Consider the following 13,555-nt stretch of genomic DNA (forward strand, 5'->3'; position numbering starts at 1 on the left):
AATGCATGAGTTGAATCAATGGAACCTACTTCTACTTTTGCTATTTTAAAAACAAATGCAGGTATCTACCTCTATTTAGGCACAGACCAAATGTGTCTTTTTTGGATCCATTGCATGAATAGTTTAATTATGTGACACAGAATAGTTCGGCCTTGCAGCAGGCACAATTTGACCTTGGCGTAGTGGCTAAAAATAAGGAGCACATGCATTGCATGAATGGATAAAGGGCGCTCTCTAGTGGCGGCTGGTGGTTAAATAACTGCAAAACGCACACCCTCCTTCCAAGATTGCTGTCACGCGGCATTGCTCAGTTTGGAGATGACGCAGAAGGTGTAGTTGTTTGCGTTCTTTATCCATTCCGGAATTTAACTTTAGTTTTATTTTACATCGCTTTCTTTGGCACAATAAGGTTTTTGATTATCTGGTAACTGGATTTGGCAATTTCTTTCCTTTGCATCATCTTTGCCATCAACCCCCGCCCTCTTTTGGGGATGTCTCCTCAGCTGATAACATCGCGATTTTGAATGATTTGAAAAGAGTGAGATAGCTCGTGTAATGGACAATGTGCGGTCCATTTGGGCCAACGAGACACCCGCGCGCCTCCCGGTTCTGAATGAAGCATCGGCGGAGAGAGACACCGAGCAGGGTGTCACCCTCAGCCACGGATGCTGCGCCGAAAGATCGGATACACCGACCCGTCGTCGGGTAAAGATATCCTCGGCAATCGGTCCCTTTGTTTCATGTTTATCTGCGCCTTTGGACTTGTGACACTGTTGCAACAGATTCTCTATGGGAAAAACTACATTAAGAGGTAAGTGCTGTTTCACCTTGGACGCGCTGAATTGAAGGGTTAAAAGCATCATTGCTTGAATGTTTAATGGATGTCTTCTTCAGGGGACAAGCTATATAATGGCCGGAAGAGAACAATAGCAATTAACCATCCATCCTGTTTAACCCCCCCCCCCCCTCACCCCGTGGCATAAAAAGCAATTTCCATTGGGTTTCTTTTGATGATGGTAAAGCATCACATTCATATCATACACACGCTGCCTCTGCGGCTGTGTATGGTAATGTTTTCCCCTTGATTTAATCCTTTATTTCTTATAATTTCGTGCCTTTCTTCGACTGGTGTGATACATCTGAACAGAGGCGAGATCTCAGTGTAAGTGATGCTGATTTTTCAGCCACTGCTAAGTCAATGATTCTGTTGATTCCTCATGTATGCCCCTCTGTGAGTCCCAAAAACAATATTCTGTTTAGGCTGTATGTCATGGTACACGCCTCATAAATTTCAGTATGAGACGAGCAGATGTTGAGAAGAATGCAAACCAAACGAGGGCCTGCGAACCTTTATACAACCACACAGATCTGGGACAGCTCATATGTTTACTTCAAGCAAACATAATGTGCTGCAATCCCTACAAGAGTCCCCACCTCACACACACACACACACACACACGCGCGCACACACGCTCCCACAATGCCACCCCCACCTCCCACGCTACCCTCAGGCTGGTTTGTAAGATGGATTCATGGTATCCGAAAACCTCCCCAATGGCAAGATTCATGAATTCAAGCTTCCTGCACGTTACTTGTGGCGCTGGGCCCATCGGAGAAAAAGACATACGAGCGGGTGGGTGGATGGGGATGAGGGGTGAAAACCAATGGGCACAGCGGCAGCCATTTTGCTACAGTCTGTCTGCACACACACTTGGGGGAGAGAAATGAGAAGACAAGAGGACTTAACTAGGCGTGTGTACGTGTGATGTCATCATTTTCTTGTGATGGTGACTGTGAAAGGTCAAAGCAGGTCATGGATTATGTACTGTATTTTTCAGACTATAAATTGCACTTCAGTGTAAGAAGCACCAGCCCAAAAATGCACAATGACGAGGGAGAAAAAACATATACCGTATTTTTCGGACTATAAGTCGCACCTGAGTATAAGTCGCACTAGCCATAAAATGCCCAACGAAGAGGAAAAAAACATATATAAGTTACACCGGAGTATAAGTCGCATTTTTGGGGGAAATTTACTTGATAAAATCCAACACATAGAACAGATATGTAATCTTGAAAGCCAATTTTAAAATAAAAATACAATAGAGAACAACATGCTGAATAAGTGTCCAGTATGATAATGTTACGTGGTGCACGAAGAACCAAATGCGAACGTGGCCGGTATGTTAACATAACATAGCTATTAGAGTTATTCAGATAAATATAGCATAAAGGAAATGCTAACAAGTTTACCAAGCCATCAGTGCCATTCCAAAACACCAAAATAACATGTGAAATGATATAATAATGCGTTAATCATTTCACACATATTCGTCAAACCTTTTCTTTTATCCCAGGCAATAGTAGGTGGTTTTATTTACTTGACATGGTTCGGCGAGCACTTCCGCCTTCGTCAGAGGGTCACTGATGTTGGTGTGACGCGTCTTTATCAGCTGATGGATGAAGGCGTGACTCACCTGTCAGAATGACAGGCGAGTCACGCCACCTGCTGCCCACAATGACAATAATGAGACAAACATGGGCAATAAAAGAACAATCACAACAAGAACATCACAAATCAGCCATCACCGATCACTGCAAAAGGGAAAACCACATCATGGACTGGGAAAAGGCCAGAGTAATCCGCACCGAAGAAAACAAACAAGGCCATTGAGATCCGCAAGCGGGGCCCGAGGATCATCAACTGAGACGAGGGGGCTCTCTACGACCTGGAACAGCATCTTGGAAGAGTGAATGGGCAGCAGAGGGCGTGACTCGCCTGTCAGAATGAGTCACGCCTTCATCCATCAGTTGACAAAGACGCGTCACACCAACATCAGTGACCCTCTGACAAAGGCGGAAGTGCTCGCCGAAACATGTCAGGTAAATAAAACCACCTACTATTGCCTGGGATAAAAGAAAAGGTTTGACGAATTTATAAGTGTAGGCAAAATGAACTCTATACAACTAACTTCACACATAAGTCGCTCCTGAGTATAAGTCGTACCCCCAGCCAAACTATGATAAAAACTGCGACTTATAGTCCAAAAAATACGGTACAGGTCGCATTGGAGAGTAAGTCAAATTTTGGGGCGAACTTTGTATATCAGAAACCAAGACCAGACAATATACATTATGGTAATAACAATAAAATCGAGAACTACAGGCTTAACAGGCATCCCTTAACATAATAAAATAAGTTATTAAATTACTCTAGCTATAGTTTAAACTAAACAACATAACGTGTAACCAAACTCTTGTGTACACGTCAAATGAATACCAAAGCCATTAAAAACGTCATATTTAGGATTTACAAAAAAACACAAATAAAAAAAATATGGAAGACGCACGTGTGTATTAGTTGCAGGCCTAGCCAAACTATTTTAAAAACTGCGACTTATAGTCTGGAAAATACAGTATTATGATTTCTGCCTTTGAGCTCAGTTCCTTGAAAGAAAGTTTATGTATGAAAGTGAATATCATGCATTTTTAATTGTGTGTTGTGTGTTTGAGCATGTTACATTCTATTTATTCTTCTTGTCAAAAAGCTATTCAGTCAGATATTTAAGAAATGGTAAACTTAACCAAAATTACAGAGAATTGTTGAGCTGCACAGTATAAAACACTAATTTCATGTAACGCTATTTGCCCTTTTCTAGGTATACAATGCAGTGAGACAGTAAAAACAAAATTACTGACTTCTTATATACTTTCTATATGAAATTCAAGCTATGTTCTAACTCGCAAAATAGCATAAGCAGAGTAACTATAAAGTGGTTATAAATAAGTTATAAATAGTTAGTCCCCCTTAGGAATCAGCTGCATAAAATGTTGATTTTACGGCGAACAATCCAGAATTCTGCAGCGAGCAGCTCTTGATTCTGTGGCCTGAAATTAAATAATTAATGCAATTATGTAATAATTTTTTCACGAAATTATTCGCAATACTAAAACACTGCAAAACTTTGTGTATATAAATAATAGACATCAATATCAGCTATGCCACACTACGGCGGATTTATTTGCATTACTTATAAAGTGGAAATATTGTGGTGAAGCAAAAGGTATACTGAAGGAAATTTTTAAAAAGTGCAATCTATCCACTTGACCTCGACATGGTATATGGCGAAAAACACTCAGGTGACTTGAAGTTCCGCTCTGAGACGCCCAATTTGGCCAAATTTCAAAATTGTCCTATATGCATGTGTGGAAATATATGCATCATTGGAAAGCTTAAAATCTCAATTTTCTGGGGGAAGAAAAATGTTGAACGGGAGGGCCTTTAAAAGTAAAAATTAACCCGTAAACTAACACGTAAACCCTACCTCGAGGTGAGAGCACGAGAGAGCATAATTAAAGACACCATGATTCTAACGAGACATTATCGCGTACTTACCTTGTTTCGATCCAAAAGCGGAGTGTCAAGACACAGCTGCGAATGGCCACAGCTGGACTTTTTGGGGTTTTTATGGGCGAAACACGATAATATAACAAGGGTTGCAATGGAGAAATCGCGGACATCAAGGAGTGGTCGAGATTTTCTTTTTCAAATATTTGCCTTTTAAACTTTAAACTTTTTTTTTTTTTTTTTTCTTTGTTTGAATCGATTACTTATCATCTAAAATATCAGAGAAAATGCGACAGTAAAAAAAAAAAAAAACAATTAAGCAATAGCTTTGAGGTAGATATCCATGACCAATTTACAGACACTATTTTTTTCATTGTGACGTAATTTGTTTAAAAGTTTAAAACATGCAATATAGTATATATACGCTACATAGTTATAAAGTCAATTTTTTAAAACTAAATATAAGACATCAATTAATGATTCCAAGCTAAAAACGATAGACATTTCAAATAATAAATATAATTACTTACCTTCTTTTTATGGCTGGGTTGAAACGAAAGTGGTTGTGCAGTGTCTGTAAACGGGGGTCTCCAGGGTAAAACGGACAAATTAAAAATAGTTTGGGGGCTAAATGCGCCATGAAACTGGTATGGCAGCTTAAAGACACATTGTTCTATCAAACACATCAGTTCTTTTGGCTTAAAACACAGCAGTTTATTTTAAAGAGGGGTGCAAGAGCAGAAACAGCTTTTTAGCCTTGTCTGTGTTTTCCGCCATATATATCAGCAGAAAACAAATACCTTAAAAAGTGCAGAACATGGAATCAAACCAGTACAAATTATCTACTCGCTTCATAAATATTACTGATGACTGCCGAAATGTAAACATTAAGTCAGGCAATTGAATGCAATTTAAAAAAAAATATTTTAATCTTAAACACAAGAAAATAATTTGTGCCGTCTTGGAAGCAAACAGTAAACAGTATTCAGTTTTAATTTCCGCGGAAGGTAATGAAATCTGCGGTAAATTTTGTGATCGTGGAATCACAGATTCCTTGGGGGACCAGGTAGTGATATATTTTAGTACCTTTCATTTTAAAACACTCAAATTTCTACATTAATTTGCAAATGATATAGAAGCATTTTATTTCAAATTCACTGCAAGTAAATTAATATTCATGCAAGCTTTCGTCACTTTTTATTAGTTAAACATTGAGCTGAATTTGAGGCAATTTAAGTAGTGTTGAGTCTCGCAACAAAGAATCTCTTGAGACCAAATCATTACAGGAAGTGTCTGTGAATGCTGACAATGTGTCAGGCTTAGAGTACGGTACTATTAAGAGTCTTCTTTATGCTTTCAGAGTGCATTAGGTTTGCTCAAGGCCAAGAGCAGGATCATAAGTGCTGCAAACCGCTTTTTTTTGTCCCGGCTCGTCTCTATAGGCAAGGCGTCAGAGATGAACAGCCTCGTTAAGTTTTCTATTCAAGATGCTCGATTGATCTGTGACGTAGTCACGGGAGATTGAATGGGGTTTGCCACAAGAGTTTTTTTTTTTTTTTTTTTTTAAACGTCCATTAATCAGGTCACTATGCTACACTGCTGCATGAGCTTACCTGCGCTATGCGGATTTCTTGTGATGCTAAAATTGCAAAGAAAAGCTGTTTTAACTTTAAAGTAGTCAGTGAGGTGCTTTTCATCATATAATGCACCCAAATAATAATAATGAATCAAATGCAGAGGTGGGTAGAGTAGCCAAAAATTTTACTCATGTATGAGTAGCGTTACTTCAAAATAATATTACTCAAATAAAAGTAATCATCCCCAAAATATTTACTGAAGTACACGCAAAATAAAGTAGTTGTCGAAAAGAATAGTCAATGAGTAACTGCTTACATTGTTTGATTTTTTTTTTAACAATGGTATTTTTTTTCCCAGCAGAAAGTTATCTACTCATGAATGAACAGGTTATTATCATACTGTACTATAACCTAATACTTAACCAAATTAAAATAAAGACATTAAAAAAAAAAAACCATTGAATTCTGGCGAGAGAAAAAAAATCTACAGAAATGAAGCATTATTCAAGAGCATGAGTGGCCTCTAACATTATTCCTATTATGAAACTAAAGCCTCTTTCACACATGCCGAAACATCGTGAAAATCGCGGAATATAAATGGGCAACCCTTGTATGTGAACGCAATTTCCCAGGTTGACTGACACGGAGAATACTTGTACGGGTCGCGTCTTAGTATAATTCACATGAAAGTCCCAGTACGAGGCTCACGTGAAAGCAAGCGTTAAATTCCCGTGTCACAGCACAATGGCTTATGACATAAATATCATCTCAGGCCTATCGTCACTTCCTCTTTCTTCGCAGTAAGACGAAAAGCAGTAAACAAACATCGCAATTATCAACATAGCAAGCTCGAAATAGCTAAATTAAACTGAAAACATAACGAAATTAAATTGCTACTGGATTGTAGAGTCGAGGAAGAGAGTCCATTGCCCATCTTTGGAAATGTCTGGCTTATTTTGTTGCAGATGTTGGGGTCCGCAACTTCGGAAACAAGGTTGAACCTCAAGGCAAAAAACAACGGAGAGATGCGTTCAAAGGTTTATTAAATACAAACAAAAACGCGACCGTGGAAAAGGGGGAATAACACAATGGGTCCGTGACAGTAGGTCGACGGGGATCAATAATACTAACCAATCCGGTAGGCAGAGAGCTGATAAGACAACAAAACAAATACACTCAAATACCAGCACAACGTAGGGGATTTCAAAACAAGGGCGGCAGAGGTATCGAATGGCGCCCAGCAAGTTAATATCTCGGCACCCTTCTCTTGGATCGCCTGGGCTTAAATATAGTCTTGATGAGTTTGAATTGGCTGCAGTTACGACGTCGGGAATGCTCCCCCTGGAAAAAAACACAATTTGATCAACATTGTGACAGCCGATGCCAACCAAAAATGACGTAATGTCCGGGTTATGAAATCGCGCCAGCAGCCCTCTCAGGACAGAAAGCGCCAGTGGGCAACACAGGACAAGTCTGTGAAAGCAAGGGCATAGGTTTGGTCTCAACATTGGTAGGGACGATACAGTGTATCACAAAAGTGAGTACACTTCTTGCATTTCTGCAGATATTTAAGTACATCTTTTCATGGGACAACACTGACAAAATGACACTTTGACACAATGAAAAGTAGTCTGCGTGCAGCTTATATAATAGAGTTAATTTATTTTCCCCTCAAAATAACTCAAAATATAGCCATTAATATCTAAACCCCTGGCAACAAAAGTGAGTACACCCCTTAGAAACTACGCACATCCCTAAATGTCCAAATTAAGTACTGCTTGTCATTTTCCCTTCAAAATTTCATGTGACTCGTTACAGGAGTGCTGTCAGCATTGCTGAAGAGATTGAAAAGGTGGGGGGGTCAGCCTGTTAGTGCTCAGACCATACGCCGCACTCTATATCAAATTAGTGTGCATGGCTGTCACCCCAGGAGGAAGCCTCTTCTGAAGACGGTACACAAGAAAGCCCGCAAACAGTTTGCTGAAGACATGTCAACAAAGCACATGGATTACTGGAACAATGTCCTATGGTCTGTTGAGACGAGCGGCCTTTCTTGTGTACCGTCTTCAGAAGAGGCTGCCTCCTCGGGTGATAGCCATGCACACCAATTTGATGTAGAGTGCGGCGTATAGTCTGAGCACTAACAGGCCTGACCCCCCACCTCTTCAATCTCTGCAGAAATGCTGACAGCACTCCTGTAACGAGTCATATGACATTTTGGAGGGAAAATGACAAGAAGTACTCAATTTGGACATTTATGGATGTACGTAGTTTCTAAGGGGTATGCTCACTTTCTTGCCCGGGGTTTAGATATTAATGGCTATATTTTGAGTTATTTTAAGGGGATAATAAATTAACTCTTATATAAGCTGCACACAGACTACTTTTCATTGTTTCAAAGTGCCATTTTGTCAGTGTTGTCCCATGAAAATATTTACCTAAATATCTGCAGAAATGCGAAGGGTGTACTCACTTTTGTGATACACTGTATGTTGAAGGCAGCATTTAATTTCAAATACAGTACTTCATTTTTACAGTGCTTTAAAGACGGCACGTGCCGGCGTGATCACAGAGCGGGGAGATTTAGTCTGATTGGTATAATAGAGTCATGTGATTATAATTGCGACGTTTCATTGGTGAAACTGGTTGAGCCACTGTTGCCGTCTCTGGCAAAAAAAAAAAAAAAAAAAAAAAAAGTTAAACCTAATATTTAGAATTAAGAGGAAAAATGTAACGACTAGTGTAGCCCAAAGTAGCGGAGTAGCGTTTCTTCGTCACAAATCTACTCAAGGAGAAGTAAAAAGTACATCTAAATAAAACTACTCTTAGAAGTATATTTTTCTCAAATACAGTGGGGCAAATAAGTATTTAGTCAACCACTAAGTGTGCAAGTTCTCCTACTTGAAAAGATTAGAGAGGCCTGTAATTGTCAACATACGTAAACCTCAACCATGAGAGACAGAATGTGGGGAAAAATAACAGAAAATCACATTGTTTGATTTTTAAAGAATTTATTTCCAAATTAGAGTGGAAAACAAGTATTTGGTCACCTACAAACAAGCAAGATTTCTGGCTGTCAAAGAGGTCTAATTTCTTCTAACGAGGTCTAACGATGCTCCACTCGTTACCTGTATTAATGGCACCTGTTTTAACTCATTAGCGGTATAAAAGACAACTGTCCACCATCTCAGTCAGTCACACTCCAAACTCCACTATGACCAAGACCAAAGAGCTGTCGAAGGACATCAGAGACAAAATTGTAGACCTGCACCTGGCTGGGAAAACGCTTGGTGTAAAGAAATCAACTGTGGGAGCAATTATTAGAAAATGGAAGACATACAAGACCACTGATAATCTCTGATTTGCAATCTGGGGCTCCATGCAAAATCTCACCCCGTGGCGTCAAAATGATAACAAGAATGGTGAGCAAAAATCCCAGAACCACACTGAGGGACCTAGTGAATGACCTACAGAGAGCTTGGACCACAGTAACAAAGGCTACTATCAGTAACACAATGCGCCGCCAGGGACTAAAATCCTGCACTGCCAGACGTGTCCCCCTGCTGAAGAAAGTACTCGTTCAGGGCCGTCTGCGGTTCACTAGAGAGCATTTGGATGATCCAAAAGAGGACTGGGAGAATGTGTTATGGTCAGATGAAACCAAAATAGAACTTTTTGGTAGAAACACAGGTTCTCGTGTTTGGAGGAGAAAGAATACTGAATTGCATCGGAAGAACACCATACCCACTGTGAAGCATGGGGGTGGGAACATCATGCTTTCGGGCTGTTTCTCTGCAAAGGGACCAGGACGACTGATCTGTGTAAAGGAAAGAATGAATGGGGCCATGTATCGAGAGATTTTGAGTGAAAATCTCCTTCCATCAGCAAGGACATTGAAGATGAGACGTGGCTGGGTCTTTCAGCATGACAATGATCCCAAACACACAGCCAGGGCAACAAAGGAGTGGCTTCGTAAGAAGCAATTCAAGGTCCTGGAGTGGCCTAGCCAGTCTGCAGATCTCAACCCCATAGAAAATCTGTGGAGGGAGTTCAAACTCCGTGTTGCCCAACGACAGCCCCAAAACATCACTGCTGTAGAGGAGATCTGCATGGAGAAATGGGCCAAAATACCAGCAACAGTGTGTGAAAAGCTTGTGAAGAGTTACAGAAAACGTTTGGCCTCCGTTATTGACAACAAAGGGTACATAACAAAGTATTGAGATGAACTTTTGGTATTGACCAAATACTTATTTTCCACCATGATTTGCAAATAAATTCTTTAAAAATCAAACAATGTGATTTTCTGTTTTTTTTCCCACATACTGTCTCTCATGGTTGAGGTTTACCCATGTTGACAATTACAGGCCTCTCTAATATTTTCAAGGGGAAGAAATTGCACAATCAGTGGTTGACTAAATACTTATTTGCCCCACTGTAGTTACTCAAGTATATGTAACGGAGTAAATAAAACACACTACGACCCACCTCTGTTCAAATGTTTACTAAATGTAATTAAAAAGCTGATCGCCACAATATTTAAATAATGCCTAAAACATGTTGGGGGCATATTGTAAGTATAACTACGCTTGTTCAATCTGTGTCACTTCTAGTTAATAGTGCAGTCATCGATAGATCGGAAACATGAAATTGGGATTAAAATGATTGATTGGGCTACTTTTATTTATCTTACGATCAAAGGCACTGTGGATCTATCTTATTTAGCAAATTACCCTCTGACAAGGTGAGAGGCGCACAAATAATATTTTTAAAAATATATATACACACCGCACATGAAGAAAATGGCACCAATCGTTTTCCAAGAAGAACAAGAAATCACACACGCCGTACCAATCAACATAATATTTTGTGAAAGGCTCAAAATCCATCCAAACTGTAATTGTTAACTATTAAATCCACGGTGTTCTAATTGCAAACTAGGTTGGAAAGCAGAAAATTTCTGCTGACTATAAATAGGACCTGTTTTATGTCTTTCCTTCACTGTTTTCTTGAGGCAAACATCTGTTCAATCTGTGTGTAAAGTGTGTTTGTGTTTGTTTGCGAACCATGTTTACAGTATGCTTGGAGTTTCAGTTCTCTGCACGGCTCGGAAAACACTGAGGACAGCAACCCAAATAAACTGACTCATTTTCTTACTAGTGCGCAACAGTTTAGCCGACTCAAAGGGGACGAGACAGGAAATTGGAGCGGTCCCGTTAATTTCTCGGATGACGGATCTCTGAAGCCCGCCAGAAATGGAAGGAAAAGGTACCTTGTTCCCGAGCGTCACTGAATGCACCACACACCTAGAGAGCACAGAGTGAGCTGTAATGATAGGTCACACATACCACACATACACAAACACGCACACGCAAACAAACATACACTTGCATGCTTGGACCTAGCAGCAGAACTCTTCAGATGAACAACATAGCACATTTGCTATATTTTTCATTCTCTGTTGTAAAGTCTGCAGGCTCTTAGCATCGCGGGTGGTGTCGAAAGGGACTACACGTTTAACTCCTAACCTGTCTGCATGTTGACAGATGTTTCCGTCAGCATTATCAGCCAGATTCAAAGATCTCCATAATAGTCACACCCTGCCTAGCCGATATTAAGAAGAAAAACAAACGCTCTCACAGGTAGGCCCATTTGAAGGCATTTGTAGTACATTCACAGAAACCCCAGAATGCCTCTTTTTTTCATTGGTCTGAAGGGTATACAAATTCTTTTCCCCCGTGGTGGTTGCACTTCCAGATTTGCTCTCTTGCATGATTCCGTCCACCTTGACCCTGAATAACCCCTCCCCTCCTGCCATCCCGACTCCGGAAGCTGGTGGAGTCAATGCGCCCATTGTGTCCCATCTAGCACCCATCCTCCCAATGCCTTTTGTCGTGTTCTGCACAGCTCTTGTGTGTATGCCATGTACATGTAGTGTGGACACTTGTGGACACGCCTACCCGCGCCTCCCCTTCTTCACATCTGCATTGTCTCCTGGATTTAACACCCTATTTTTTATACCCCCTCTTACTGGTGTGAGGCTTTCCTGTAATCTCTTTCATCATTCCATAGATGAATGAATCACCTTTTGGGAGAGACCCAACATGACCGGAAAAAGCATTTATCTTGGTGAAAATTGTATGTATTCTAAGGCTCACTCAGTTCACCTATCGCAGGGGTGTCCAAACTTTTTGCAAAGGGGGCCAGATTTGGCGTGGTAGAAATGTGGGGGGCCGACGTCCTTTATGTACAACAATATATTTAAGCAAAATTTAGCTAGCCATTCAGTGTGTCACATTTGCTTTATTTTTATTTTTTTTTAATGAATAATTTCAACAATCTCCCAACTAGCCTTTGTAGCGTTCTCCTTCGACTCTCGGGCTCTTGCGAAATACTACTGCTGTGAAATTAAACTAGCTTCAAGTTGCTTCAATTTTTCACTGCGTATCTTCCCTGTAATCTTGTCGTACATGTCAGCGTGTCTTGTTTGGTAATATCGCCTCACATTGAAATCTTTAAAAACAGCAACTGTCTCTTTGCAAATGAGGCAAGACACAGTTGTTGCATATATTAGTGAAGAAATAGTCCAATTTCCACCTATCCTCGAAGCGTCGGCCGTCACAACTTTCTTTTTTTTGTTGATTGTCGCCATTTTAGAAAATGGAAGTAATGGGTCACACGGAGTAATGTTGCTTAGCCCTTAAATACCTGAAACATGAAGCAATTATCAGAGAATCCCAAAATTTGAAAAATAAGGTCCTAATGAAACCTTTTTTTCGAATTTGTAAAACGAAATGTCAAAATGAATATGTGTAATAAGCGCTCTAATAGCTATAACCATCATAACATCAACATATAACAATCATGTTTTTTCTCTATGACCTGCAGATGCATGTGTTGACTTGCATCCATCTTTTTTTTTTTTTCCAAAAAGAAATGTCAAAATTCTAAATCTCAAAATCATGAAATTTTAGGTGTATCAAATGTGATAAATTTGCCGATAAAGGGTTAAAGTGCTGCTGCCTTTTAGTAGGTAAATGGATAGCAGCATTTCGTGTGTAAGCTACTTCATATGCTGGTTGCAGTACTGCTGACCAATTTATTAAGTCTGTGTGCGGGCCAGACGTTATTGATTTTATGACAGAGGCTGGGGGCCGGATGAAATTTGACCACGGATCGCATTTGGCCCCCGGGCCGGACTATGGACATGCCTGACCTATCGTTTCTCCAATTGACATAACTGTTCTGTTTAGGGAAGTCCCAATCACATATTTTTGTACCCGAGTCTGAGTCACTTGATTTTGAGAATCTGCCAATACCAAGTCCCTATCCGATACCGAAATAAATATTATTTTTTTGTTTTTATTTCAACAAAAGTTCCAAACATGTTACAGTACTGTACTTTTACAGTACTTCCTCTTCTACTGTTTCCAGGAGTGTTGCGGTGTATAAAACGTATATATTTATGTATCTTTTGGCAATGCCATTTAATTTCTGGATTATTTTATTATGTTTTAGCCCTTAAAAAGTAAAAAAAAAAAAAAAAATATATATATATATATATATATATATATATATATATATAAATTAGGCCTGAAAAGTAATGGAAAAAAATAACATTGCGATATACAGT

General features: G+C 39.8%; 1 protein-coding gene across 6 annotated transcripts in view; it reads left to right on the forward strand.

Moving 5' to 3' along the window:
- The first annotated feature begins 280 nt into the window (after positions 1 to 280).
- The window catches only part of st8sia5 (ST8 alpha-N-acetyl-neuraminide alpha-2,8-sialyltransferase 5), a 43,852-nt gene continuing 30,577 nt past the window's right edge, over positions 281 to 13,555 (forward strand). For 2 of the 6 annotated variants that reach the window (XM_057818911.1, XM_057818913.1), the window contains exons 1-3: positions 281 to 811; positions 11,083 to 11,190; positions 11,469 to 11,564. In XM_057818911.1, the coding sequence (XP_057674894.1) occupies positions 666 to 811; positions 11,083 to 11,190; positions 11,469 to 11,564 (350 nt within the window). In that variant the 5' untranslated portion in view covers positions 281 to 665. The remainder of the gene's footprint in view (positions 812 to 11,082; positions 11,191 to 11,468; positions 11,565 to 13,555) is intronic. The other 4 variants (XM_057818914.1, XM_057818915.1, XM_057818916.1 and 1 more) reach the window with 2 other exon arrangements.

Source organism: Corythoichthys intestinalis, chromosome 17 (assembly GCF_030265065.1).
Source record: "Corythoichthys intestinalis isolate RoL2023-P3 chromosome 17, ASM3026506v1, whole genome shotgun sequence".
Taxonomy (NCBI): Eukaryota; Metazoa; Chordata; class Actinopteri; order Syngnathiformes; family Syngnathidae; genus Corythoichthys; species Corythoichthys intestinalis.